Source organism: Harpia harpyja, chromosome 8, assembly GCF_026419915.1.
Source record: "Harpia harpyja isolate bHarHar1 chromosome 8, bHarHar1 primary haplotype, whole genome shotgun sequence".
Taxonomy (NCBI): Eukaryota; Metazoa; Chordata; class Aves; order Accipitriformes; family Accipitridae; genus Harpia; species Harpia harpyja.
The window spans coordinates 36,939,683-36,966,530 of record NC_068947.1 but is presented as its reverse complement, the minus strand read 5'-3'; the positions used below and the strand labels follow the sequence as shown (position 1 = coordinate 36,966,530).

The following is a 26,848-nucleotide window of genomic DNA, read 5'->3' as shown; positions in this document are numbered from 1 at the left end:
GCTGTATACCTCCAGCTATTTGTCCATTGGCATCTGCTCTCAGACTAGGGCTGCGTGTGAACTTGCGCGGAGGTAATGCACATGGGAGGCAAGCTGCATGCCCATGTCTGCCCATATGTTCTGCGTGCATGTGGTTCACACGTACGTGGTTCACACGTACATTGTTCACATACAGACACACAGAGGCCTATGCAAGAATTGCATACTTTTTTGTGTGTGCTGGGAAAATAAGGAATATATTTAATATGCACATGGAACGTAATGTAAATCTTTCATACCGTGACACAAGGCATATATTTGTTGCATGTGTTTCGAGCCCACTTGTGGCACCCAAGACTTAAGCCACGCATACGTTGCATATATGCCTGTGTCATCTCAGCAGAAAGCATACATGAGCACTTTCCCATAATAAGCTAGCTGTGAGCAGTTTGGACACTTGATCCTTCCAGACAATGGACTGCAAAGCATGTCATGAAGCTCTTTGTATATGTAGTTGAAAATGTTGCAGTAGACTGATGGCAAGAGTCCTCCTTCAAAGCAGTGAATTATCTGAAGGATCAGCATTGTATCTTTTGCCAAGGCTTCAGGAGCACCTCATCATGATGGCGTTACTGTGAGTACTGGACAGCTTTGATGAGTTGCAACTGGTTGCAGAGCACTGCCTGCATTCAGAGTATGTTTATTACGGCTCCAGCAGGCATCCTTGTGGATTTTTGATCTCTACAGAACCTCTGCTGAAGCACTCAGAAAAAACGGACAGTGGGAATTTGATTATAACATGCTTCAAGGACAGGCTAGAATCCAAGGAACTTGGGATCCAGTTCATCATTGTGTCTGAGTGTTGCTTAGTGCAGGACCTGAAGGGCATGTGGGGAGGTTAAAGGTAGCTTTCTACCACTTTTGCGCTGGCTTACCCTTAGCTGCTTCTGTTACATTACATCCACAATGTATGTCTCTCTTCAGAGTGCAGCTCTCCTACCTTATGCATGTTTTCAAAAAAACCTAGCATGATCCTGGTGCTATATAAAAGAGTATGTAGCACAGCTGCCCATAGGGCTGTTCTGCTGATGCACAGGTTTGTGTAAATTATAGCTGAACACTGTGAAGGATGTTTGCTGTGTATTAGAAATATCCCAGACATTCAGTGCCAAAACAAATAGGCATCAGGCTGCCTTTCAGCTTGGATTTTGTTCGTATTCAGTTATAAATTAGAAATTGACTTGCTTTTTTTTTTTTTTCTTTTCCTTTTGCAAGGTGATTCTACAAATTTCTACACAAATCGTTCCCTGGTTGGTTTGCTTTGCTTGAGAGTTGGCCTTGAATCACCCAATCTCACCAAGTTGCTTGCACATCTTGAATTAAGTAGCACGTGCTCACAGTCATGCTTCAAGACTCCTTTCCTGGGCCTGTCTCTGCAGTTGCAGAGCTCCACGTGGAAAGCACTACCCATGGGTGTTGGATGCACGTGGCTGACTTGTCAAGGGCCTGGGTTTCTTTTAAAGTAAAGTAAATCCTTCTATTTGAGGGCTGTTGTGCATTTCCAGGAGCTTTTTGCATGTGTAGAGCATAATTCCAGAAAGATGTTACTGTGTAACCATGCTAGGGGGACCTCCCTCTCCTTGTCATTTTGTGCCTAGATCGGAGAAGCTCTATTTCAGATTCTTTTCCCCCAGCTCTGCTGATAAAGATAAAATGCAAGGACACAGAAATGGCAAAAGGGCAGAGGTAGACACCAGGCATCAAGCAGGATGACATCTGTGGTTGATAGGAATTCCGTTAACAGAGTGCAAGTGGTCTGATGAGGAAGGGGTCTGGAGGCTAAGGCAGGGGCTGGGGAGTGTGTTTTTCTTGCAGTAACCTCTCTCCTTGTTCTCCTCCTTCTGTCTTTTCTAGGCAGGACAGGGCTGCTTGCTGATCTCTTGCCCAGTTTTGCTGTGGAGATTATGCCAGGTATTCAGTCATTTCACCCTTCAATCACCCAGTCCTCTGTCATCTTGTCTGTTTATCCTTTTGAGCATCTTTATGTGGTGTACGTTTCACTCTTATGTGTGTTTTACCTGGGGATAAAAAGAGAAAAGCCTGTCGCTTACTGGGAAAGTGTGTTGGGTTGAGATCTGAGAGAGGTGATGCTGGGACTTGGGGGAGGAATGGCCATGCTGGGAGCCAACATACAGAGATGGTTGATGTTATGCCAGGATCAGTGTGAGAGCAGAAATGCCAGCTCTGTTCAGGGGAGGTTTTATATCAAGCTCTCTGCTCTCCCCCTGCTAGCACAAAGGTCACGCCACTCCAGCCTGCGAGACCTCAGCAGCCTCGTGTGCCCATATGGCTTTGTACGTCAGCTGCTCTTGTGCAGTAGTAACTTCCGCGCCCCAGACCCTATCCTGCGGGTACCATTACAGCCATCACCACAGATGGTAGCACAGGAGGTGCTAGAAATAGAGCACTGGTTAGTAACCCATCAGTGGCACAGCCCCTCTTGTGCTGCGTGGTCAGGGCATTATCTAGGTAACACCAGCTGGTTGGACCAGACATGAAAGCTCTGTGCCCATGATAAATCCCTTGCTAGCCAAACTAATGAGAGCCACCAGTTCTGGCACTCCTTGCAGAGGAAACAGACTGTGCATCAGATTGTCCTTGAAAGGGAAAAGCTGTGCGAACATTTAGCCCTTGAGTCATCTGATCATCCCCTGACAGTGCCCAAGGAGTGTTTCTTTCACACGTTTGTGCAAAAATGCAACTCCACATAAATGTGTGAAGCTATTTTCAAGTCTGTCCCAGAGATGCAAATGGAGAGAAGGCAGACACTCCCCCACCTCCAGTGTAACCCAAAGGTCCCTGGAAGTTCAGCATGGCAGGAGAGGGCTTGGTCTTTTCAGCATAGACATAAGTTGATTCTCTGTTGCCGAACGCTTTTTTTCCCCTGCTATTTACAATTTTATTGAATGGGCATAAAATTCTTGTGTGCTGGCCAGGTAGCTTTCTGGTACCCTCACTGCATGGGTATAAACAATGAGAAAGTGTAAAAGGCAGCAGCAAACCACATTTCAGCTGTTAGCATTGCCTATTACCTGAATAAACAAAAGCGGATGCTCCTGCAAGCAGAATACAGTAGTTTCCAGGGAGTGAGGGCACGCAGCATTTCACTTGGTAGTCATTTGAATCTCAGGGTTACACAGTTGTATCTGGAACTGGTTGAAACCCAATTTTGTGCATAAAGGAGGAGCCAGCAGGCTCTTTTGCTCTTTTCTTAACCTCATCAGAGAAACAAATGGTCTAACTTCCTGTGAAGTAAAATCCTTCCTGATTCATAGGTCCCTGTCACTGGGACACTGATTTCGAACATCCACTCCTGCTGCTGAGTATCTTGCAATGTGCAGTGTACGTACTAACCTGACCCCCTTTTGTACTCCTAGAACGTTTTCAGGGAGACCACAGATGATACACTTACAATGGGCTTGCTGTTTGTTTTTTTCCTCTACCAGGCTTTTATCCTTCATGGAGTGATGTGAACTGTTCACTAATAGCTCTGGAGATCTGACCTCTGAGCTTCATTGCATAGCTGTGGCTGGCCACTTCTGTCATGCAATACTATTTCACCACCTTCTCTGTATCAGTGATGGTTGTAAAGAACAAGATGTGAACACAACAAAAGAAAAAGCCACTGAGCTGTTGCCCTGCTCGGATTGGTATCGATTAGGAAGCACAGGACTGGAAAGGATAGTCTGGCTCGCTGTCTTGCTTCCTATCCCAAGCGCCATGTAATTTCATCCTTTTCATAAGCTTAGCAAGCTTAAGAGTAGTCTGGGTTTGGCCTTTCTCTCTCCCATTGGATCGCTTTCTTTGATGTGCTTCTTCTAGCTTCCATCTGTGTTACTCATAGCCTGTTTATGCCCATTCATGTAAGACCTTTAACTATAATACCTGCTTTTCCTCCTAGCATTCATCCTCCTAGCATATTTACAGGCAGCTACATCTGCTCTCAGCCTTCTTTTTAATAGACTAACGCAGCAAGCTTCAGCTCTCCTGCTGCAAGGCAGGCTATCGAGTCCCTTCATCCCCTCAAATCCCTGCTTTGCATCAGCTCCAACCTGAATTCATCTTTTCTTGTACAAAGATGACCAGAGCTGTATAACATCAGTAATGTCAGATGAAGTTACATGGAGGCGTTGTATGATGGCATTAATATTTCCTTAATGCTACTGGAAATTCCTCCTCTGTTGGGCATAGGATTACATTTGCCATTTTTGTGGCTGTATTGCGTAAGTGGTTACAGTTGTCCTATGATGAAATAGTATACTGGATCATCTCTCTTGTTCTTCAGTTGTTTCCAACTAATGAAGTCCTCTTCAGAACAGAAATTGTTCTTAATCTTTGAACGTGTGACCTTGAAAGTATTGCTGCATACCTTGAAATTCATTATATCGCTGCATTTCATGTTTCTTATTGCAGGCCTGAGGACAACTGGCCCTTTCTATAACATATCCTAGTCTTCACCTTTAGTGACAATGCTTCCCTACCTTTTACCCTCAAGATACATTAACACACTCTTGTTTTCTGAGTCAAGGTCATTCATGAAAATATTCAGTAAGATAGCTTCTAGAACCAGCACTTGAGGAACTGTATCAGTAATCTTCTCTCAGCTCTTTCTTTTCCATTTATGAATGTTTCCCTCCAGCCATTTCCTTATTCATTAGCTGAATTTTTCTCAGCATATAGTAACTTCACCAAAAAAAAATTATTCCACAAGGACCAAAATTACCTGCAAATTTAAATGAAATTCATCTGTTTCAGCCAAAAAAGAAAGAAAATATTAAAAAAATATAAACCATTTCACTTGACACTTCTGAAATGAAGTGTTTTGGTTTGTAAATGCCAGATCTTTCACTGACATTTTTTAGAGGAAATTTTAAGTTCTAGATTAAAAAGGGAACTGTTTGTAAAAGAGTTAAGGAAAACTCCAACAAAGCAAAGACTTTTACTTTTGTTCAAACAGAATGCTGTGGATGAATCAAAAATGACACTTCTTATTTTTGTATTTTATGAAGAAGTAGAAAAAACTTCTGTTTTGATTGTTCCAAGTGGAACATTTTTCCTTGACTTTTCAGCTTAGCGATGCAGGTCAGAGGTGCACTATTTTTCCAGTGTGGTTCTGTGCTCACATTGCAATCCTTGTATCACTACTTCTTCATCTTAAATAATAATGTACCAGGAGACCCTTCAGTGAACGCTGGATGTCTGTTCAGAAACAGTTGTCTGCTGCTTTTTTTTCTCTGGGCTGGGGGTAAACCCTGCCCCACTGCAAAGCAGTCCCACCACTTCTTTCTTTGCTTTCTTACCATCTTTCAAAGGTGGTTGAATAACCACTTGGGTACACCTGGAGTCTTTCCCCACCAGTGGTCTGACTTCTAGATAGGTTGGTGCATCTCTCTGATGTAAAACCAACTCCAGGCCTCCTATACATTCAGAGTCTTGAGATTTCTTGGTTCGGAGGTGTTCACTGACCATTCCTTTAATCCAGCAAATTCCCATGTGGCAGTATGTGTAGCCCTGTGCACACAATCCTCTGCAAAGTGCAGGGTGGCCAGATACAGAGCTGCCCCAGCATGGGCTGGGCACCTGCTCTCACCATGGCTGCTGCCACTGCAGATTTCCCAGCAGCAAAGTTTGAGAAACCTTTTCTCACTCCCCTTCCCGTTCAAATCCCATCCTGGTTTTTGTGGATCAGCTCTTCTGTGCTTTCACTTGTTTTTCAGCTGCTCCCTTTCGGGGCCTGGCAGACATCATCTGAGGCTTCAGTGGGGAAAAAAGAAAAAAAAAAGTGGTTGTTAGTTTTCCTGGCTGGCTGCAGCGCCTGAATAGGATGTTCATTCGGCACATTCAAAAGAATAATTGCATGCGTGGGCCTAGTTGCGAAGGGGCAGGCCTGGCTCATTTACTGGGCTATTTATAGCATGCTTTTCACCACCGTTTGTCCCATTAAAACTAGAATGTGGGTAGGGAACAAACACACAAGCAGGGCATGAACATGGCCGGGAAGAATGAGTCTTTGATGAGATCCAAATGCTAATGGAGCTTGTCCTGCGGCATTCGTACAGGTCTGCTGTGGGGTGAAGGGTTTCTGTGCTGGGGAACCAGAGCTCCTGCCTCTGTGCTGCTCGCTGCTCAGCCAGCCAGAGATGTAGCAAGAAGGTACCACATTTCTGTAGCTCCATTTCTCGGTGTCATGTGCCATTTCTGCTTTGACATGGAGGGGGACGTAGTCCTAGACCTGCGGGGAGTTCACTTCTATTATTCACCTGTCTGTTTTGCCCCATGCTCTCCACTGGGAGGATGTTGCTGACGTTCCCTTCTACAGTGATTGCAATCCTGTAAGTATCTCCCTTTCTCTCCTTGTTTTTCAGAGTGGGTCTTTGTGGGCCTGGTGATCCTGGGGGCGTTCCTGTTCTTCCTCCTGGTGGGAATCTGCTGGTGCCAGTGTTGCCCGCACAGCTGCTGCTGTTACGTCCGCTGCCCCTGCTGTCCCGAGTCCTGCTGCTGTCCCCGGGCGCGTGAGTGACCCTGTCCAAGCCTGGCACAAATCTTCTCATGCACTTCTTCCGCTCCCTGGCAGAACAGGAGGAGAATCTGCTAATATTGCTTCCTTTGCCCTGAGCATTTTCCTTGACTAAAGCACTAGTTCTTAGGGGTGAAGCATCTGACCTATTGCTCAATGGCTGAGCACTCAAAGTGAATTACAAATGTAATTCCCCGAGCCCTCCCTGCCTCAGGAGCTGTGCCTGCTTTTCCAAAGTGTCACACTCCCCTTCCAAAGTTGTTGTCATGTCAGTGAATGTTCTGGGTCAGAGCTAAGAGCATCCTGAGAGGTTTCTTCCTGGCAATGCAAAGCAGCTGCCCTCTTCAACAGTGCAAAATCCTTGCAACCTAGCAAGGTTCCTGGTTAGGCTCAGGGAGATCTGTCAAGTTTCATGAGCCTCATCCCTGCTACTTGAGTCATCAATTGTTTTTAAAGATGAACTGCCTCTAAATCATGGCAGTGGTAATGCCGGCTGTAACACGCTGAATGTCCTTCAGTTGCTGGGCATCTTGCAGTGCTCATCTGACCTGCTGTGTGCATTGTTTAAACTCCCCTCAGTGCCCTTTGAGGCTTAAGAGAAATTCACATTGGTCCTTGTCATTTCATTTGTCCAGTTGTCTCCGGCTGGGTTGTCACGAATGTTGGTGATGTGCAGGTTTCGGCCATGTGCCGTGTGGGTCTGTGGGAGGCTGGTGTGATGCTGACTGCTGTTCTTTTTCTTTTTCAGTGTATGTAGCAGGCAAGGCAGCAAAAGCTGGGTACCCTCCTGCAGTCTCTTCCATGCCAGGTCCATACTACATCCCCAATGTTCCTGTAGCTGGTGTCCCGTCTCCTGCTGTGCTGGTGGATAAGTCGCACCCCCCTCCCTTAGCCCCAAGTGACTCCAGCGGAGGAAGCCAAAATGGTAATTTGCAGTGCCAGGCACAACATTCAGTCCTCTTACTGGGAGCAGGGCTGGGAAGAGGAGGAACAATTGTCACTGATAGAGTGGTATGAACAGAAGAAACACAGAGAAACTGCATTTTAATCCTGGCTCTGACAATGACATTTGCATCCCTTAGGGCCACATGGTCCAACTTTTCTAGTGCCATCAGCACAGTGTCAGTTTGTGGGTGCCTAATTAGGTCAGCAGGGAATGGGAGGCCAAGTTCATGCCTGGGACCCCTCTCATTACTGCTACGAATGTTTACTTGAGGAAGACAAAAGGATGAAGATGATTTCAGGGGAGCAGAGGCAGTGGCCATTTTCCCCTTAGAGCTGATGCCTTGCAAGCTGCTCTCTCTTGGTAAACTGTTCTTCCTACCCTCTGTAGGGCACTGCTTGCCCTCTGGCAGCAGGTTTTGGTGCAGCATGTTTTACTGTCCCCATGGCATTTTGGGCACAGGAACATGCTCCCTTGGCATTTCTGCCCAAGAGCATTTGGGGCTGGACCCCCTTCCCTACCCGACAGAAGTCAGTAGGTAATTTTTTTGTTCAGCCTTTGCATTTGTGAAATGTGAGTGATAAAAAGCTTCTAACTAGAAAGGAGCTGTAGATCAATGTCAGGTGTGGAGTATCAGTATGATGACTGTATCTTGGTGAGGGTCACTTCTGCTGCAAAGGAAGCTGCCATCAAGGACAAAGAGGGTAGCTATTTAGCCACATGATAGCATTTCAGGATCAGTGGCTGACTAAATTCAAACATGCTGCAGCAGAAGTGACTCACCAATGTAGAGTCACCATACTGACACAGTATGTTTGCCATTGGTCCAGCCACATGTCTGATTTCAAAGCACCACACTAATTATCAATTGTTAAATTTGATAAGACACTTCCTAAAAGACAAGATCAAGTAGTGTAATCAAATAATTAAGCTTTTTGAACAACCCTACACAACCTTCTGCTGCCCCAGTCAGTATATTAACCTTTCTGGAATTACAAAAAGTATTTTCATTCAACAATCATACTTTTTTTCCCCCACTGAAATCAAAACAGAGCTCTGGAATGGAGCATTTTGCAATAGGAAATAAATCAATCACTGATCCAAAGCAGAACGTATCCAATTCAAAAACCTTTGTCAGAAAGTGATGAATGACAGCCCAGTGCTTAATTTTTTCTCCTGTGAAAAATGTCACTGCATTTAGAGCATGGTGTTGGCTGTCGGAGCTCCAGGGATTTTTTAAGAGTCAGATCACAGCCCCAGTCTTGTCTCTGCTGTACGTTACTAGCAGAGCACAAATGCAGAATGAAAAACTGTGGATGCATTTGGTAACCAAATGGAACGGCTCTTAGCATCCCATGTTCATTACACAGAAAGATGCATTTATTATATAATCCAAATCAGCTGGCTGGACTTAATCCCTCGACTCAGGACTTGACAGGAAATACTACGTATTGCAAAGAAAACCCATTATTACAGCATTTTAACTGTTGTGGCAAGACAACAGAGATTCTTAAGCTTTTTTTATTTTTAATTAGTATTGTTTGCAATAATATGGACAAACCCTTAGTCTGGATCATGCACCTGTTATTCAAGGTGTTCCTTGAACTGTGGAGCTAAGAAAGGGTGATACCCTGCACTCTGTTCCTTTCTCTTAAAGTCCTCTACAATGCCAGAATATCCCCTAATTACAGGCTGTAGAAGAGAAAACATTATGTGGCCATTCCAAGCTACTTATTTGCTGGTTGGCCAGATGGCAAGCTAAACAAAACAGGTAATGGTTGAGTTTATTATAAAGGCCTTTTCTCAGAAGGAGCAGTAATTATGGTCTCTGTGTCCTCCACATAGCCAGTCTGATCTGAAACTTGCTATCTTTGAGACTTCAACCTTTCTGTCAAGTTTATTTAAAAAAAATGGGATCAGAAGTGCTGGGGGACAGAGATTGGAGGATTCTGTAATCCTGGCTGCCAGGCTAAAAAGGACAGCCTTTGCCCTACATAGTTTCTGTGCTTATAAATGACCCCTGTGAGGGGATCTAGTGAGCAACCTCACGCATGAGGATGTTTAGAAAATTTCTCTAGAGTTACATAAAAGCCATGTGACAAAGCTCCAGTGAAGCCTAAGCCTAGGAACTCCATCCTAAACTTAGGGCTGAACAGGGAGAAAAACCCAAACTTTCAGCTCTCTTGTTTAGAAGAGCATTGGCAACACATAAGTTAGGATGTATGCTCTGTCTATTTTAAATGCAGTGGTTACCTGGAGACTGTTGCATAGATTCCTTAAACCATGCACACAGGGAAGCTTTTGATCCAAGAGCTGGACTCCAGACCTTTAATATGGAAAGTGTATGAGGATGAGACATCATTTACTTCCTAACCACACTTGCCTGAAAAAAATAGTAGTGCTGTCCTTTCTGGGGAGGGAAACAGCTTACAGTTTTGGCTGACTTGGTTCCACCCACAGAAGAGTAAAAAAAGTGTCTAGTTAAACACAGATTAAACATTACAAATATATGAACTGTTCATGAGAAGAAAATATGGTCTAACAGGGAAGACTGTTCCATTCCCTTTGACTTCACTGAATGGTTCTGGACAAGTGGTTAATGTCTTTGCATCCGTATTCCCTTATAATTAAGATGGGCTTAAAAATATTCAGACCTTATTAAAGGGTTATGGCAATTTACAGATGAAGGAGGGTGTGAGGAGGAAGCAATAATGTCTTTGGTTCTCACATGAAGAAGTAATAGAGAGATTGAATAAGTCGAACATTCAATATCATTGCAAGAATTATTTAATAAATAAACGTAGAGACAAAATATGCTTCATCTATAATGGAAAATACTTTTTATGAGCTGTTCACAGTCAACTTTGCAGATTTAAATCCGAAGTTAATTTCTAGATGCTTACATAATTAACCAAGAAATTCATTTGCCTTTTGATACACAACTGCAATAGCAAGTCGAGCATGAAGCCTAGCTAATTCTCCATCAGTTCCAGGAGCTATAGATGCTGCCTAAATAGATATTAGGCACAGCCTCAGTGTAAGTAGTGGTTCTGGAGAGACAGTGTGGAAGCTGCCTGTTCAAGTTCCGCAAAGGTTATTAGTAGGTCAGAGTCATTTCCAGCTGATGGTTGTTTGCTGGCTTGTGTATAATGAGGTGGCAGCTTAGCTGAGCTCCTAGTAGACACATTAGAACAAAGAATAGCAAGAGGCCTCTTTCCTGGCAAGGTACCAGACAGAGGTCAGCCACAATGGTGAGGTGGAGAACTTGCCTTGCTGTTGCTTGTGAAGTGCAGCAGGAGTCATTACTTCTGAGGGCAGTCAGTCCAGCCCCTCTTTACAGCAGCAACCTCACTTCAAGAGACGTGATGGTCATCCACTTTGGAAGGCAGAGGCAAGGTTCCTTGTATTCTGTAAATCACTGTGTGCATTTGCAGTTGTGGTGCACATATTCGTGGGGATAATAAAACACAGCAAAACTCCAGACTGCTGTCAGCTAAGCTATCTGGAGACACGTTGGAAGCAGGACCCTGATAGACCCATACTACATTTTAACATCTAATACCTTTCCAAAGTACAGATACACAAGGTAGTATTTCAGGATGTAGTTACTTTTACCTTACAGGTGCACAGTCAAAACCCACAGTAAAGCACCTTCCTCCTGAAGCAATTTGCGGGATTATTACAGGAATCATTCTACACATTTCTATGGCACAGCCGTTTCTGAAGCAGAGCATGGTTATTTAATAGTGCACAGACACATGCACAGCAGTTTAGGACAGAAGGTGCCTAAGAATACCTCTGCCAAGTCCTTGTTCAGCCCACACAGTGCATACTATGCAATGTACTACCAAACCCATATGTTAGTAGCTTGATGTATCGGGGTGTGGGATAAAACAGAAAGAACAGGTTGGCTCAGAACCACCGTCCAAGTATTTAAATCGTGCCACAAGAGGAGCACTGCGCAACACTGCCGTATTCACACAAGGGAACATACTAACCCCATGCAAGGCAGACAGGTTCCATTTTGTAGTGCTAAGTGAATTGTCCTCACGACAGTTCTCTAATGAGGCTGAATTTGAGGGTTGTAGTCCTCTTTTGTACTTAGACCTGTGTTTCTGTCAGTCTTGAAATAGCCCAGGCTGAGGCCTTTCTTAAATAATCTGCTATAAAAGCCTTATTTTCTTCAAAGTCCTGATCGGTGGAGTTCTCTGCTTGCTGACTATAGACTTGCCTTGAGGTAGTCAGACCATTCATAGGGTTAGCAGGTAAAGTGTGCATGGAGCCAGCCTGCCAGAGTTAGAGTTGCTGTGGCTCCAGGTGTGTAGGGGCTTCTTTTCTACATACAGGAATGTGGAAAAGTCAAAAAAGCTGTCCAGACTTCCCCTGCAAATGGAGTAATCCCAGGAATCAAGCACTTTATGTGTAAGACATAACTTTTCTGTAAAATAAAGCATGTAAAGAATGCCAGAGCAGGCAGTTTCACAGTTACCCAGTGACCTGATTGGCCCCATCATTGGATTCAGTATAAATCTTAAAGCAGTGTGATATGCTTTGTGGGACTTTCTGTGTTTCCTTCTGTATTCTCTGGAGCTTCTCCGACCACATGCTCTTCAACCTGTGTGAGCAGAATTCATAGGGATGGAAGGGTGGAGTGGTGCTGCAGAGTGACAGCTCCCAAATGCTCAGCCACCTGCTTCCCCTGCAGACTGGGAGCTTATGGCCCCTGCTGCATAGAGGAAGCCTGATCTTCTGGGACTGCTTCTCCCATACCATGATGAATCCTTTCTGTAGTGCTGAGGAAGGGAAAATGAGTGCTACTTTTCTCTGCCATCCTCTGTGGGAGGTGGAATCACTCTGTGGCAATGACACCACTTGATGCATTTGGTTGTACAGATTGGGCATTTCCAAACCATTTTTGCTGTTACTGCAAACTTTATAAATGATGCAGCTGCTCACAACTTCACATCCCACATTACAGACAAATTTCTTCTGAAGCAAGGACTGACTCACTCTGTTATGGGAGACGCAGCCTACCTGCCTGCAGATGTGAGCTTAACTATAGAAGCAATATTGTCAGAAAGTCTCCTTGGACTTAAATGTGTTTTCCTCTAATGCTTTTCTTTTCTCCCTAGCAGTGCGCAAAGGGTACAGGATCCAGACTGACAAGGAAAGGGACTCCATGAAGGTGCTGTACTATGTCGAGAAAGAACTGGCTCAGTTTGACCCAGCTAGGAGGATGCGAGAACGATGTGAGGAGCAAGCATGGTTTGGTTTTTTTTTTTTCACTGACCTGAAAAAGACTGCAAATTCATAGTTAAAAGTTCACTGGCTTTGCCTTGGAGCTGGCCTCTAGGATATGATGTCCAGGGTATGGTACTTGGGGCAGATAAAGTCTAGATTTTAGGCATCTACAGGTACGTTCTGATTTTAAAGATCTGCTGCTTACCTAATCATCCTTAATTAGAGCAAACAAGGTGAGGGATACTCAAATGCTCATGAAAATTGTCCACTCGGATAATTAAACTTTTGGATCATCAACATCTGAAAAGCCAAGTCCATACTCATGCCTTCTACAGTCTGTGGTGTGATAATAGCCTGGATATTGTCTTCCCAATTTCTTTATGTCTTGTAGTGTGGTGCCTGTAAATTCCCAGCATGGCAAAATAGGAGAGGCATGATTTTATTGAAAGCACATTTTGTGGGCTGCAATGACCACAGTGTGGTTTGAAGGGTGCAGAAAGGTAGTTTGGAGTGGCTGTTGCCCTGCAGAAGGAGCAGGGACTACAAGAAGGATTCAAGAAATCGGGGGATCGTCAGATTTTGTGGCACTGGTCAGCATAAGATCTGAGGTGGCACATGCATCAGTACTGACAGCTTGGCAGTCAGAAACTGCAGGTGAAGTGGAGGAGGGTGGCAAATAGGAACATGATGCAAACTCAGAACTAAGCTTCTGTGTGGAACTCCTCGTTGTCTTCCGATAGCCTCTTGCAAGCTTTATTTCCCTAAGCAAAGGCTGAGGCTGCACTTAATGGATGTCAGAATACAAACCCAAATGAGGATCTTTCCACATTAGGAGGCAGAGGTGCAGTGGTGGGACAAGGTGTGGCTTGCAGTGCTGCTCTTTGTCCTCCAGCTGTTCTGTGCAGAGGACAGCAGCAGGCTGGGGGCTCAGTTCCTCTGGGCAGCATCCGACTCACGCAGAGCTAACCCATATTAGGCACTGGCAGAGGCTCATTTAAAACAGACGTGTGAGATCCTGCAAATCAGTGAAGGTAAGGGCTTTAGGGAATGACACTACATCAAAGCTCTGTACAGACTAGGCATAACTAACAAATTATATATACTTCTAAAACAGTCATTGCTGAGCACACTGTCTTCTCCACCCACAAGATTTACTATAAAAAGACCTCTCCAGATTGGTATGTCAGGCCTCCAGATGTCAATGTGCTTGACAGGGTAGAGACTGACAGTGATTCAGATAGTCTCTTACTTTTTTCTTAATCTTTTTTTGAGGGGGTTGTTTTTGTTTTAGCTGGGCAAGTCAGGCCAAAATCCAGAGCCAGCCTGTCTCACACCAGGAAAGGGGGAGGTGGCACAACTGCTTTGATGATGTTCTACCAAGCTCGGTGCCCACCTCACGAGGGCAGAGAGCTCACATCTGTTACTGAAGCAAGGCTGAGGCAGGGATTTCTGCATGAAGGCTGAACTCGGTTATCTGGAACACAGGCGTCTGATGCCATTTCCAATACCCTTAGAATATCCCACCTGGCTGCCAGCTACCAGTTCAGAGGACCTATATATAGGTCTAACAGCAGCTCTATGTCCAAACTGAGCTCCAGGAGTCTTGGGCAGGATCGGTCAAGGGTTTGGAGAAGGGCCTTGGATTCCATTTTGATTTTTTTCTAATGGAGGGCAGCTCAGCTTCTTTCTGAAAAAGCTGCAGCTGGGCTTGCCACAGCCTTCCTGTCCTCTTCTCCCTTCTCACACATGTTATCAGGTGATGCCTATCTCATTTCTTTTCTGCAACCTTCCCTGCAGATAACAACACTATCTCTGAACTCAGCTCTTTGCATGAAGAGGACTTGAACTTCCGACAGCCCTACCGCCAGGTGCGAAGGAAACCTCTGCCTCCTGCAGGGGACCTGGATGGTGATGCTGAATACTGGGCAGGAGTGATCGGCGGAGGAAGCACATCAAGATCACAGGCTGTCTCCGATTACAGAGATGAGCGGGACAGTTTCCGGCACAGGTGAGGAGTGATGTGTTGGGAGGCAGCTATATCTGGCAAAGTAGTGAAGAAAGGAGAAGGGACAGATGGACTGGTAGCTCTTCTCCATTGCCTGCTGCTGTGGTTCTGCTTAGCAGGACAGGGGGGTTAGAGAGAAACATGAAATTTGGAGATGTCATTAGATGAGGTTGGAATGAATCTGATTCCCACAAGCCTGCTGAAGCCTACCCAGCTGGGCAAAGCTAGGTACCGGCCCCATTCCAGGTGGGACGTAAAAGTGAGATCAATAGGAAACCAAGCCACCCTTCCTGAAGTGTAATCTTGAGATTTGTACCTGATCCTTCCAGCACTTCCCAGTGCTGGTGTGCTTTCTTAGGAGTCACACCCTGGTGCTTTGGTGCAGCAAGATCTGTACTCCAGGCCTAAAGGACTGGCATTCTGGTGCTTAGAAGAGAGGTACCACATCCTTCTGTAACATACCAGCAGCCCAGTCTCCCAAAAGCAATGGCAGGGATTTCCTTCCCTCAGTCGTGGGCTATTGTGCCAGCTCACTCTCTTTAAACCTGCTTCAAAATTGCCTTGCTGTGAGCTTCTGTAGCCAGGTTCTTGGGTTTTCCCAGCAGGACATACACCTACAAGCTTTGGGGCCAAGGACAAGCAAATCCAGCCCTGCGTACTGGAGGACAAGGGAGGTGCACGCTGGGGTTAATCTTGGGTAACATTAGACATGTAGATTCTGAGCTATCCGCATTGAGCTGCCTTTACAGTCAGCAGAAAGAAGCAGGGATTTCGAGGATGTGATACATCTCTCCCTACAGAAGATGGTGAAAACAGGTCAGATGATTCATGCCCCGGGAGTACCTGTTTCCCTCCATTATCTGTGAAGGCAGTTGAGGGAATGAGTGCAGCTGAATCCTGCCCTCTAACACTACCTCTTCCCTCCTCCAGCCAGCAGAGATCCAAGTCCGAGATGTTGTCTCGTAAGAGCTTCTCTGTGGGAGTGCCGGCCGTCTCTATGGACGAGCTGGCAGCCTTTGCAGAGTCCTACAGCCAGCGGACCCGCCGGGCAGACAGCCAGGAAACTCGGCGTTTTGAGCGGTCAGAGTCGCACGGCGGCCGCGGCGGAGGGCTGCTCCACCAGGATAGCTCCATGGAGGAATACTACACTAAGCGTAGCAGAGGGAACCGAGAGCCGCTGACGGACTCGGATCGGGGCTGGTCATACAGCCCACCCCGGAGACGGGCCCATGAGGAGAAGCACCTGCCCAGGCTGGTGAGCCGGACGCCCGGAGGGAGCCAGAAATACGATCACTCCTACCTCAGCAGTGTCTTGGAGAGGAAATCCCGGAGCTATGACGAGAGCGGTGACCGTAGTGAAACCCCCTCAAAGCTGAGCTCGCAGCCCAGCCAGAGAGGAGGGGGAACATACTATGCCTGGTCACCACCCTCTACCTACAAAGCCGAGAAGTCGCAGCAGCAGCCGCAGCAGCAGCCGCCACCACCGCCTCAGCAGGAGGAAGGGGAGGACACTCTGCCGCCGTACAGCGAGAGGGAGCTGAGCCGAGGCCCTTCGTACAGGGCCAGGGAGCAGGCCTACCTCAACGCCTCTGACAAGAAGAGGAAGAAGGACCCCAAGAAAACAGTGAGGCCATGTCTGGTGCTCCTGATCCAAATAGGCTGAGCGGGGAGCCACCAGGCAGGGGTTACTAACCAGAGTTTACGGGCAAGGGGGATCTCTGGGAGGGTAGAGCCTGGAGTCCGAGTGTGGGGAACCCCAAAAAAGGGGAGTTGCTGTGGGAAGAGGGCAGTCACTGTGGGTGTAGGAGGCCAGAAAGGGAAATAGCTCCTCCACAGCTCCTTCATGATGGAGGGGAGAGCCAGATGTGCCTGGGACTGGGGAGGTAAGGGATGTGTTTGGCATCTGTTGCCTGGTGATCCAAGAACTGGGAGTTTATCTAGGGTTTAGGAGGATCATGGTAGGGAAGGGAACTTACCCAGGGCTTACAGAAATTACAGGGCATTGCTTTGGCCTTGATCCTTGTTAAGGAAGGGTTGAGAGGCTCTGTTCTTCCGGACTGGGATGGAGCTAGTAGCAAGGTAAGGTGTAAGAGACCTCGTCTTTCTGAAAGGGATGAGATGAGACTCCTGTGGGTGCATGCCCATGGGCATGTGTAGGGGCCATGCATGCCAAAGGCATTCCTCAAACAGGATACCAGCAAGTGCAAAACATCCTGCCACAGTCCAGGCTAGTGAGGAACTGACAAGTTTATGGTTGCTGGGGAAGGAGACTGGCTGAAGTCTGCTCCATGAGGGAGACCCTGTTGCTAGAGGAGCTTGGCTGTTAGGCCTGAGCTTAAGTGGCATGTGTGGGAGAGGAAAGGGGTGTGAGTGGACAAAGCTGTTGCTGTTTGGTCATGTCTCTGTTAAAGCTATGTCTGTCTCTGTCCATTCCATGGGTGCTTTCCTGTTGACATTAATTTTCTTTCTTTCCTCTCAGAATGATTTCCCAACGAGGATGTCCCTTGTGGTTTGAAGCTGTTGTGGACATGTCATGTTGAGGGGCTGGACACCATGAGGTGACTGCAGTGGAAAAGATACAGAGCAACAAGCAAGACAAGCCTCTGTGAACCTTTGCAGCCATCAGCCATGGACTCTGTTTCAATTGTTTGTTTCATCGGGGGAGCAGACACTTTTGTAAGAGACAGACTCTCATAAACAGCACTCAATATCAGAGGCTCTGGGAGTCTGCCAGGAAAATGAGGCCAGGGCTCTCTTTGGCACCCTGTTTTCCAGTGCCCTCCATTTTGTGCTGGAAGGCAGCCACATCCTTACTGTCCCTGCAGCCCTGAACTACAAGCGAGGCTGCCTTTGTGCCTCTTGCCCTGTCTCATGTGCAGAGAGAGGCCTGTGTGCATACCTCTTGCTCTCCCTGTCTCCTCAGTTCTGTTTGGATGAAAATTGCCTCCATACTTATGCTTAGAGCCTTTTCTGTATCATCCCCATGCTGGGAGGAGGCCTTGTTCTTACAGATGCAGACTGCCTCCAGCTGATGGGGCCCTAAATTGTGAAAGAAAATCCACATCCTTTCAGACACTATAGAAAAGGACTGATGAGGTGTTGCTTTGGCAAGGGCTGAACAGAGAGAGAGAGAGAATTATGGGCTGGTTTGGTCAATATATTTAGTTCTGTTCATTGTGTGATGAGAGTTGCAGGTGAGATTGATGTATTGTTTTGAAAGTGGATCAAAATAGCTTTTATTGTGATGAGAGCATGATGTGTTTTTTCCCCCATCCCCAACTGTGATTTGTTTTCATACAGTTGCATTTCCTTGCAGCTGAGCTATGACCCCGTAGAGCTTCAAGCTAGAATATCTACTCCACTGTATCATAAAGCAGTGCTCTAGCCTTGCTGGCACTCTGCTTCCAGCACCACCAGACATCTCTGCATAGTGAGTGGCCTTTTTGTTTTAAAAAAGCAAAAAGAGGAAAGTCTCAGTGAGAGGGCAGCTGCGGATCTTTATTCTGTGCTACTGGTATTACTCCTTTCTGGTCATTGTTCCCAGACACTGAAGAGAGCAGTAACAGCAATGGAAAAAGAATTAACACTGTGGATGAACGCAAGCTTTGAAAATCACCTTTTTCACTTACAACCCTTTCATTCACTTCATTTGTGACATGGTTTTAGTGGCTGTTGTCTCAGGAACAGCTGAATTTGGAAGTGAGTGCTTCACACCATTTGGAAGCCTAACATTCTGGTTTTCATAGGGTATAATGCAGTCATTTCTTTAATTTTTAGCTACTAAAATCATGATGTAAAGGAAGATGATGGGAATATTTTAAGGTCCAGTATCTTGATCCTTATTACGCCTAGAAACAACTTAGTGCCCTACTGTGTTATGGACATTGTCAGCCTCTGAAATGGCCATCTCTGTTGTTACTCTGGAAATTTGGAGAGCTGTTTGGCCTCAGGTGCTCATTCTGGCAATACTGTTTTGAACACAAGATTTATTAACATCACTGCAGTTCTCCATAAAAATGATAGATTCATTTCTGTGTTACTCCTTTGCCAGATCAGTTCACCAGGAATGCTCAGGGGAGAGGAAGAACAATCTCCATAGACTTGATGACAGTGCAGTTTTCATGCTAGGTGAATTGATGAAGGAGTGGCTTGCTTTCCCCACACTCCTCTAGCAGTGACTGTAGTTTTGGAAATCCCAGTCCTGGGTCTTCCTGGCCAGAGAAGGATTAGCCTGTAGGGGCATACAATCATGGAATCGGAATGTGTAGGAAGGGACCTTTAAAGATCATCTAGTTCCAAGCCCCTGCCGTGGCCAGGGATACCTTCCACTAGATCAGGTTGCTCAAAGCTCCAGCCAACCTGACCTTGAACACTTCAAATGATGAGACATCCACGACGTCTCTGGGCAACCTGTTCCAGTGTCTCAGCACCCTCATACTAAAGAATTTCTTCCTGGTATCTAATCTAAATCTACCCTCTTTTAGTTTAAAACCATTGCCCCTAGTAAAAAGTCTCCCTCCCTTATAAGCCCCCTCTAAGTATTGGGAAGGCCACAATAAGGTCTCCCTTAAGTCTTCTCTTCTTTAGGCTGAACAACCCCAACTCTCTCAGCCCTTCCTCACAGGAGAGGTGTTCCAGCCCTGTTATTGTTTTCATGGCCCTTCTCTGGACCTACTCAAGCAGGTCCATGTCTTTCTTGTGCTGGTGGCCCCAGAGCTGAATGCAGTACTCCAGGTGGGGTCTCACGAGAACAGAAGGAAAGAATCGCCTCCCTCGACCTGCTGGCCAGGCTGTTTTTCATGCAGCCCAGCACACGGTTGGCTTTCTGGGCTGCAAGCACACGTTGCCAGCTCATGTCCAATTTTTCATCCACCAGTATCCCCAGTCCTTCTCTGCAGGGCTGCTCTCAATCCATTCATCCCCCAGCCTGTACTTATATTGAGGATTGCACCGACCCAGGTGCAGGACCTTGCACTTGGCTTTGTGGAACCTCATGAGGTTCGCGTAGGCCCACTCCTCAAGCCTGTCAGGGTCCCTCTGGATGGCATCCCTTCCCTCTAGTGAATCAGCTGCACCACTCAGCTTGGTGTTGCCCACAAATTTGCTGAGGGTGTACTCACTCCCACTATGTCATTAATGAAGATACCGAACAGTACCAGTCTTAATACAGACCCTTGAGGGACACCACTTGTTACTGATGTCCATTTGGACACTGAGCTGTTGACTGCAACTCTCTGGATGCAGCCATCCAACCAATTCCTTATCCATCAAATAGTCCATCCATCAAACCCCTATCTCTCCAATTCAGTGACAAGGATGTTGCGTGGGACTGCGCCAAAGGCGTTACAGAAGTCAAGGTAGATGACATCAGTCATCCCCTTACCCACCAATGCAGTCGCTCAATCATAGAAGGCCTCCAGATAGTCAGGCACAATTTGTCCTTTCTGAAGCCATGCTGGCTGTCTCTAATCACCTCCCTGCCATCCACATGCCTTGACATAGCTTCCAGGAGGATCTGTTCCATGATCTTACTGGGCACGGAGGTGAGGCTGACTGGTCCGTAGTTCCCAGGATCCTCCTTTTTACCCTTTTTAAAAAGGGGTGTGATGTTTCCCTTTTTCCAGTCACTGGGGGCCTGACTGCCTGACCACCGTGACACTTCAAACAGGGAGAGTGGCTTAGCAACTACGTTTGCCAGCTACAACCCAACTACATCTACTTGTATTATGGCTGGAGAGACTAAATTTTAAATATTTTCATCTTTTCTCATCTTTAATGTACGTTCCTAGGAAAATCACAGCACAGTTGACAAGAGGTAGGCAGGTGGTTTCCATCTGAGGTCTCCATGGCCTTGAGAAGTCTACAGAGCTACTCTACATGCTATTTTAAATTAAACATTTCATCCCTGACATATGGTGATACTAGCAGCAAGAAATGTTGATGTTGTGTTAGTCTGAAAACCTTGGGAACCCCTGTGCCATGAATTTCAAGGGAGTTTAGCCTCCTATCTTTTCCATCAGACATCCAGCAGACCCAGGGAACATTTTACATAGAAATTTGAAAGTGCATCTGCAACAATAACTATGTCAGAAAGGGGCCGAAACAGTGACTTAACAGTCTCTGAATACCTATATCTTTTAAATCATACTGAAAGCCAGAGCATCACAATCTTCTTCCCATTTCAGTTATGTCTGTCCCTTATCTCTGTAGCTGTTGTTTATTTGATCAAGCCCTCAGGAATGAGTTGTGTATATTAAAAATACAAGCCTTCCCCTCATTTATTTGAATTGGTTTTGTTTGCTCGATGCTGGTACTTTAGGGCATTTGTACACTATGTGTAAGAAGTTGCCATTTATGTATCTAGCTTATAAATAAGTAGTTGCAAGCTAATTCTCTTAAGAAAACTATTTTAATAGTAGAAACAACTGTTCATAAGAACCGTCCAACATTTATTTTGAATCCAAGTACCTGGAAAAGTATTGAAGATTTCATAACTAGTGATTCTACAAGTTTTATCAGATGATAAAAATTTCAGCCTCAAAAAAAAGAGCAGGTCTTAATTCCCTGAAGTCAGATCTGGGCAGCACCCATCAGTTGGCTCCACCTTGCTCTAAAACTTTAGATTTCATATCTGCTTATCCAAATATGAAGAAATTTTCAGTTACTGGTAGTGTCTGTCCTCAGGCCATCTTTATTTTTCCCATTAGCAGTGTGTCTGCAGCAGCACCAAATGGACCAAATCAAAAAGTGAGGTGTGACATAGAGCAGAGCTTCCATCTCTATAGCTACACAACCCTAATGACCCATGACTCTTGCAACAGAGGGGAGCAGGGGGCCAGAGGCTGAGAGGAGCTTCTTGTTTCAGAAAAGAAGTAATGTTTTGCTTCTGCGCCATCTGTCAGAACACCTGCAGAATGCTGGCACTGGAAAATAATGAGCCTGATTATTATGGGGTCTCAAATTATAAATTTTCCAGTGATCAATTTTTATTGCTGGCATAAAATTAAAATCCTTTTCATACAGGATATGGATGTCTGGGTCATGTCAAGGGCATGGATGGTTCTGTGGCCTTAAAATGAAGCATCACAACAGTGACTTGCTAAGAAGACAACTGAGATGATGAGTGAGTGAATCCTGTTAAAAAAAAAAAAAAGAGCCCTTAGAGCAACAGCAGGATCAAGCATCAGTGGTAAATTTGGCTATGCTGTCAAAAATGTGATCTGGGCTACTGAAAAAAGTTTTGACATAATGGAATGGAAAAATAAATAGTCGTGGTAATGACTTTTCAACAATACCATTATTCCTTTAAAGTACATTGTAAAAATTCCAGTGGGTGGTTTCAGTGTGAATATCCTCCGACCGCTCCATTTCCACTGAAATGAAAAATTACAAAACTAGCACTTTAAATACTTAAAAATTTTGAGAAACTCCAACATACATCACCTGAGACAGCCAGCCAGAATTATGCAGGTCTTTGTGCTGGCATATAATATAGGGGACTGGAACTGTAAGCATCCCAGCCTTTGTTACTGTTATTAGGTCAGAGGTGGCCATCAGCAGCATGCCCCAGGCCCATCTCACATTCCCTGCAGCCAGCATTGGCAGCTGTGTGTGCTGAGTTTCCCCGAGAGGTCCCAGCTCCTGCTCTGATGTCTGGGTCCCTCCGTAGCTTGCTGAATTGTGGTTTTCATTCTGGCTTGTGACTCTGGGTACTCGCTGTCCATGGATCAGCAGTTACACTGCTTTCCTGACCTTTTCCAACAAGCCCCCTGTAGGTGGGCAATACCCATTCACCTGTAACATAAGACAAATGGTTTTGCAATCACCAAAGAGACTTTTACATGCCAATCCTCTCCAGAGTTACCTAAAACTGGCCAGAGAAATTTGTGGGAGGGAGGAGCAAAGAAACTATTGAGCATTGTGAGATGGAACTGGTCTTTTGCAGGGAGGAGAGAAGGGGCATTGTCAGAGCATTGTTTTCAGGGAGTTTGAGGAGAGTTAACCACACATGGATGCCACCACTGGGCTGTGACCAGCTTCCTCCGGTAACGGAGTGATCTGACGTTGCACAGAAGAGCTTTGCTTGTCAAGTTGCTGGCCTGCTCCTACAGTTCCAGGTTGTCTTGAGCAAACTAACTGCTAATTCTCCATGTACTCAGAGAGGACTATGTCTCTTTTGAACCAAGGTCCCTCCCAAAGCTGCTTCTCTGAAGAGATGCAGGACAGCCCCTGGGCTGTACAAATACATATCCCTGAGAAGGAGCAATCAAAACATTTTAGAAGTCAAACCTTGCCACAAACTGTTACAGGTACATAAACACAACAACACAGTGTTTATCATGCGTGGGCTATTCTGAAAATAATGTGGAGATTATTTTGCTGAGGAACCGCTTGGAGCTATCTTCCTTTTTCTCCAGAGAGCTTTAGTGTGAGGATCCATTCCATGTCACTAAGTACAGGGTTTGGGACATGTGGAAAGTGAAGCTAAAGGGGCCTTAGCTCATTTCTTAACTGGGTCCAGGAGCAAAGAGACCTTTGGCGTAAGCCAGGTGCTGCAGATCTGACCCTGTGATTCCAGAAATCTCTGTGGTACAGCATCTCCATCAGGCTATACTGGCCATATGTGCTTTCTACAACAGCTGTGACATTGAAACCACCCTCATTGTTGCTCAGGGGTCCTATAGCTCCTTTCCCATTGCCTGGAAGACCAGAAAAGAGATCAATTATGTAATGTGACAGGATGGCTATAATTTTGATGTGATCTTAAAAATGCCAGCTGGATTACCAGCATTAGAAACAGAAAAATCTTAAGAATAAAGTTAGATATATATGTAGATATATAGGTATATATACTGAAGGAACGAATCTGCCATGATTCCTATATTAATTCTCTCGTGACCTTTATAATTGCTTTTTGACATTCACCCCTGCCTGCACAGGGGCCTTTGCCAGGAGAGACCTTTCTGCCTGTCATTTTTGGTCATGCTTGTAATCCCTCTCTGACCCCTCTGCTTTCCTTGGCTATTTCCAGTTAACCTTCAGCCTTGTGCCTAGGGGTTCTGGTCAATTTAGATGTAGAGTGAGTGGCATTTTGGAAAAGGATGTTTTTATGCCCTATAAAAGCAAAAATAACAGAACACACAAAACAAAACCCCAAGCGCTCCAGATATTCTCTCAAGCCCAAGCAGGGATGTTACTGGAAACATGTTAAAAATTAAAGCCGAACATAATTTCAAAATGAGTAAGTATTGTTTTCAACCCCAGGGCAGCTGCAGTCAGAGCTCTGAAGCACAAACAACAGAAGCAAATGCATTCAGTTTTCATTGTCCTTGGTGAGAGCAGTGGCAGAGAGAAGCAGCATTTCATGAGTCACAGAAAGCAAATGGGATTCCAAGATGTTATTAGTTACATTTGAGTTTAAAAGTATGAACTAAGAGTTGCCAGGCTCATTTAAAAAGCAAAATTCAGTTCAAGGAAATGGCAAGGTTTTAATCTCTAATGCCTGCTGGTGGCTCTCCACCTCACCTGCTCATTTTATATAGAAAAATATTTTTCTGCAAAGACTCTACTAGTGCTCCGAGAACAACATGTGCTCTGTGCCCCAAGCATCAAAAGGAACTTAAGAGGTGAAAGGAGCCTCTGGTGCATCCCTGTCTGAGGCAGACAGTCCGCAGAGCACCAACACTGTCCCTATCATGCATCCCAACAGACTCGCCTTTAGTTCTGTTTGTATAAGCTACACAGTCGGAGACTCTGGGCTGGGAGCTAGGTTGTCCGCTGTTGCTGACTTTTCATAGACCCTGTTGAAAGCCCTGGCCCAGAGGTATAGTCCTCTTGCTGTTTATCAACAGTCTGGGGTTTTTTTCTGCTGCTGTTTCTCACCTACAACAGCCATTTCCCACCAATTATACAGTGAGTGCGTGGCTTGCTTTGCTGTACTCGGCTGTTGTTATTTTAGATTGTCCTTCTTTCCTGTAATGAACTTATTTTCAATACGGGGGGGGAGAAGGACATAACAATACTCTGTATAATGAAAATACAACACTTTTATAGCTTTTTGGGACACATCCTTATCCCCAATTACCAAGCATTATACATTTGCCATGCTTGCATTTTCAAAGTTGTTGCTTTTGAGTTGTCACCATGGAGAATAAAAGCAGGAAAAGCTACTGCCAATCTGCCTTTTTATTATCCTGCAGGCACACAATTTGCCCACTTTTTGCTAAGAAATGAGCTGTTTACATGAGTGGTTTTCAACCTTTTTTTAATTAATGGATGATAAACTGAACATTTTCCAGTGGAGCAGCAGAGCCCTTCATAAATTTCATACCTAGCTCACAGGGTAACATGTACGAGCATATTCTGCCGAGCCTCCTTTCATACAAGAAATCCCTGCAAGTAACCCATGGAGCCACACTACTTCACAGAAAGGATAAACTCTCCCCTGGTTTTGCAGATCTAAAAACTTTTTCCCTGTGGATTTTACTGGGAGACTTTATCTTTTTCCTACAGGCATGTTCTTTTGGCAGTTTGACCCCTTTGTCCTTACGTCTGCAGTACTCTGCACCGATGTTTTTCATCTCTCATAAACAAGCAACTTCATTCAGATCCTGTCTCCATGTTATAAATAATGGATGCGGACTCTCACACTGTTTGCAGATGTAATTTGAAGAGCATTTACACGTTTAGATCCATATCTGCTAGGCGTTATCAGCAGCCAGGTGCAGGAGAAGACGACCAGCTCCGGTCTGTATTTCCCTGTGCAAGGCACGTCATCCCTCGGCTCTTCAGTTTCTGCCCTGTGGAAGGGGAAGCAATCCAGGACCACCTGTTTCCTAGGGTAATGCTGGGCAAGCCCCAGTGAGCTCAGCCAGGCTCTGGATGCCTCTCCCAAAGGCCGGGCCGCATCGCAACTCCACTTGAATTTTCCGGCTGTGCGCTGAACTAACGCTCCAGCTTTATGGACACAGACGCAAGCGTTACAACGCAGGCTCGATCCTCGCATTCCCACCCTACTAAGTCATCAGCCGTGGCCCCTGGGCCAAAAATGCCACGCAAGCAAGCTCTCTCCTCGGAGACCCACCAGGCCCCTCAGCTTGGAGCCCAGCCCTGAGAAGAAGCCCGGCAAGTAACCCGAAACAGGACCCCCCACGCCCTTCTGCGCTGGGGAGAGGAGCGGCGGGAGTCGATTCAGCTCCTGCTTCGCCCAAAGGAGCGTGGCCACTGACGCGGCCGCCCCGTCCCGCTTGGTTTGCACCATCCCCTCCCAGGCTGCGGGGGGGCGGCCCGGGCAGCACCTCGCCGCCGCCGCCGCCGCCGGTGGACGGGCGCCCCCTGGCGGGCTGCCCTGGGGCCGCGCGGTGAGTCGGTAAGTAAGTAACGGCCGCCGCGCGGTGAGTCGGTAAGTAACGGCCGCCGCGCGGAGGCAGAGCGGGAACTCCCTGGCGTTCCCGCCCGAAGCGGCAGGCTCCGTGGGGGGAAGGAGTCGGAGGTCTGGTGAAAGGCTCATCGAGCGGCGTGTGCGGCGTTAGAGATCTCTGAGCTTAACGCTTGCCTCTGAAAATCGTCGTTAATCCTTTTTTTTTCCGTTTCTTCGGGCCTCTTTATTACTCCTCCTTGCCTCAACACCCCCCCCCCCCCCATGAAGAAATCTCCAAACCTGCAAGAAGAAGGAAAGGTGTCCATACCTTGAAGATAAACGGCGGTGAGGAGGACTTGACAACAGAAACACGGAGAGGTCACCCAGCTCCGCGGGAAGTCGCTTCCAGCTGGGGAAACACTTACGCTAGCAAGGTAGGAGCCAGAGGTGCCCCTACAGCTCCCACAGTAACTGCTGGTTACCCCTCATACAGGTAAGCCTCTTCTGTGTCCAGACCCAGTTGGTCCAGAGCTCTTGGCTGTAGATACAGGTTTGTGATTCAGGGCCATTTCTGAATTAGAGAAATGAACCCCCCAAAAATGGCCTAAAATGACGCAGGACCACTTATTACAGGAGGTGTAGTGCTTTCAGTTAGTCCTCACTGTATGATGCAACCAGAAAGGATTTCTATCTCAAGTTTGTTTCCATCGGCCTCTCCAGAGCAGGTGTTGGTGATTTTCATGT

General features: G+C 46.1%; 1 protein-coding gene across 4 annotated transcripts in view; it reads left to right on the top strand.

Moving 5' to 3' along the window:
* Positions 1 to 24,921, top strand: part of ILDR2 (immunoglobulin like domain containing receptor 2) — a 44,970-nt gene extending 20,049 nt beyond the window's left edge. The window contains exons 4-10 of one of the 4 annotated variants that reach the window (XM_052794498.1): positions 1,894 to 1,950; positions 6,405 to 6,551; positions 7,305 to 7,481; positions 12,632 to 12,748; positions 14,538 to 14,748; positions 15,676 to 16,369; positions 17,225 to 24,921. In XM_052794498.1, coding sequence (XP_052650458.1) covers positions 1,894 to 1,950; positions 6,405 to 6,551; positions 7,305 to 7,481; positions 12,632 to 12,748; positions 14,538 to 14,748; positions 15,676 to 16,369; positions 17,225 to 17,260 — 1,439 coding nt within the window. In that variant the 3' untranslated portion in view covers positions 17,261 to 24,921. Of the gene's footprint in view, positions 1 to 1,893; positions 1,951 to 6,404; positions 6,552 to 7,304; positions 7,482 to 12,631; positions 12,749 to 14,537; positions 14,749 to 15,675; positions 16,424 to 17,224 lie in introns of those variants that run through there. The other 3 variants (XM_052794500.1, XM_052794499.1, XM_052794501.1) reach the window with 3 other exon arrangements.
* Positions 24,922 to 26,848: the final 1,927 nt, after the last annotated feature.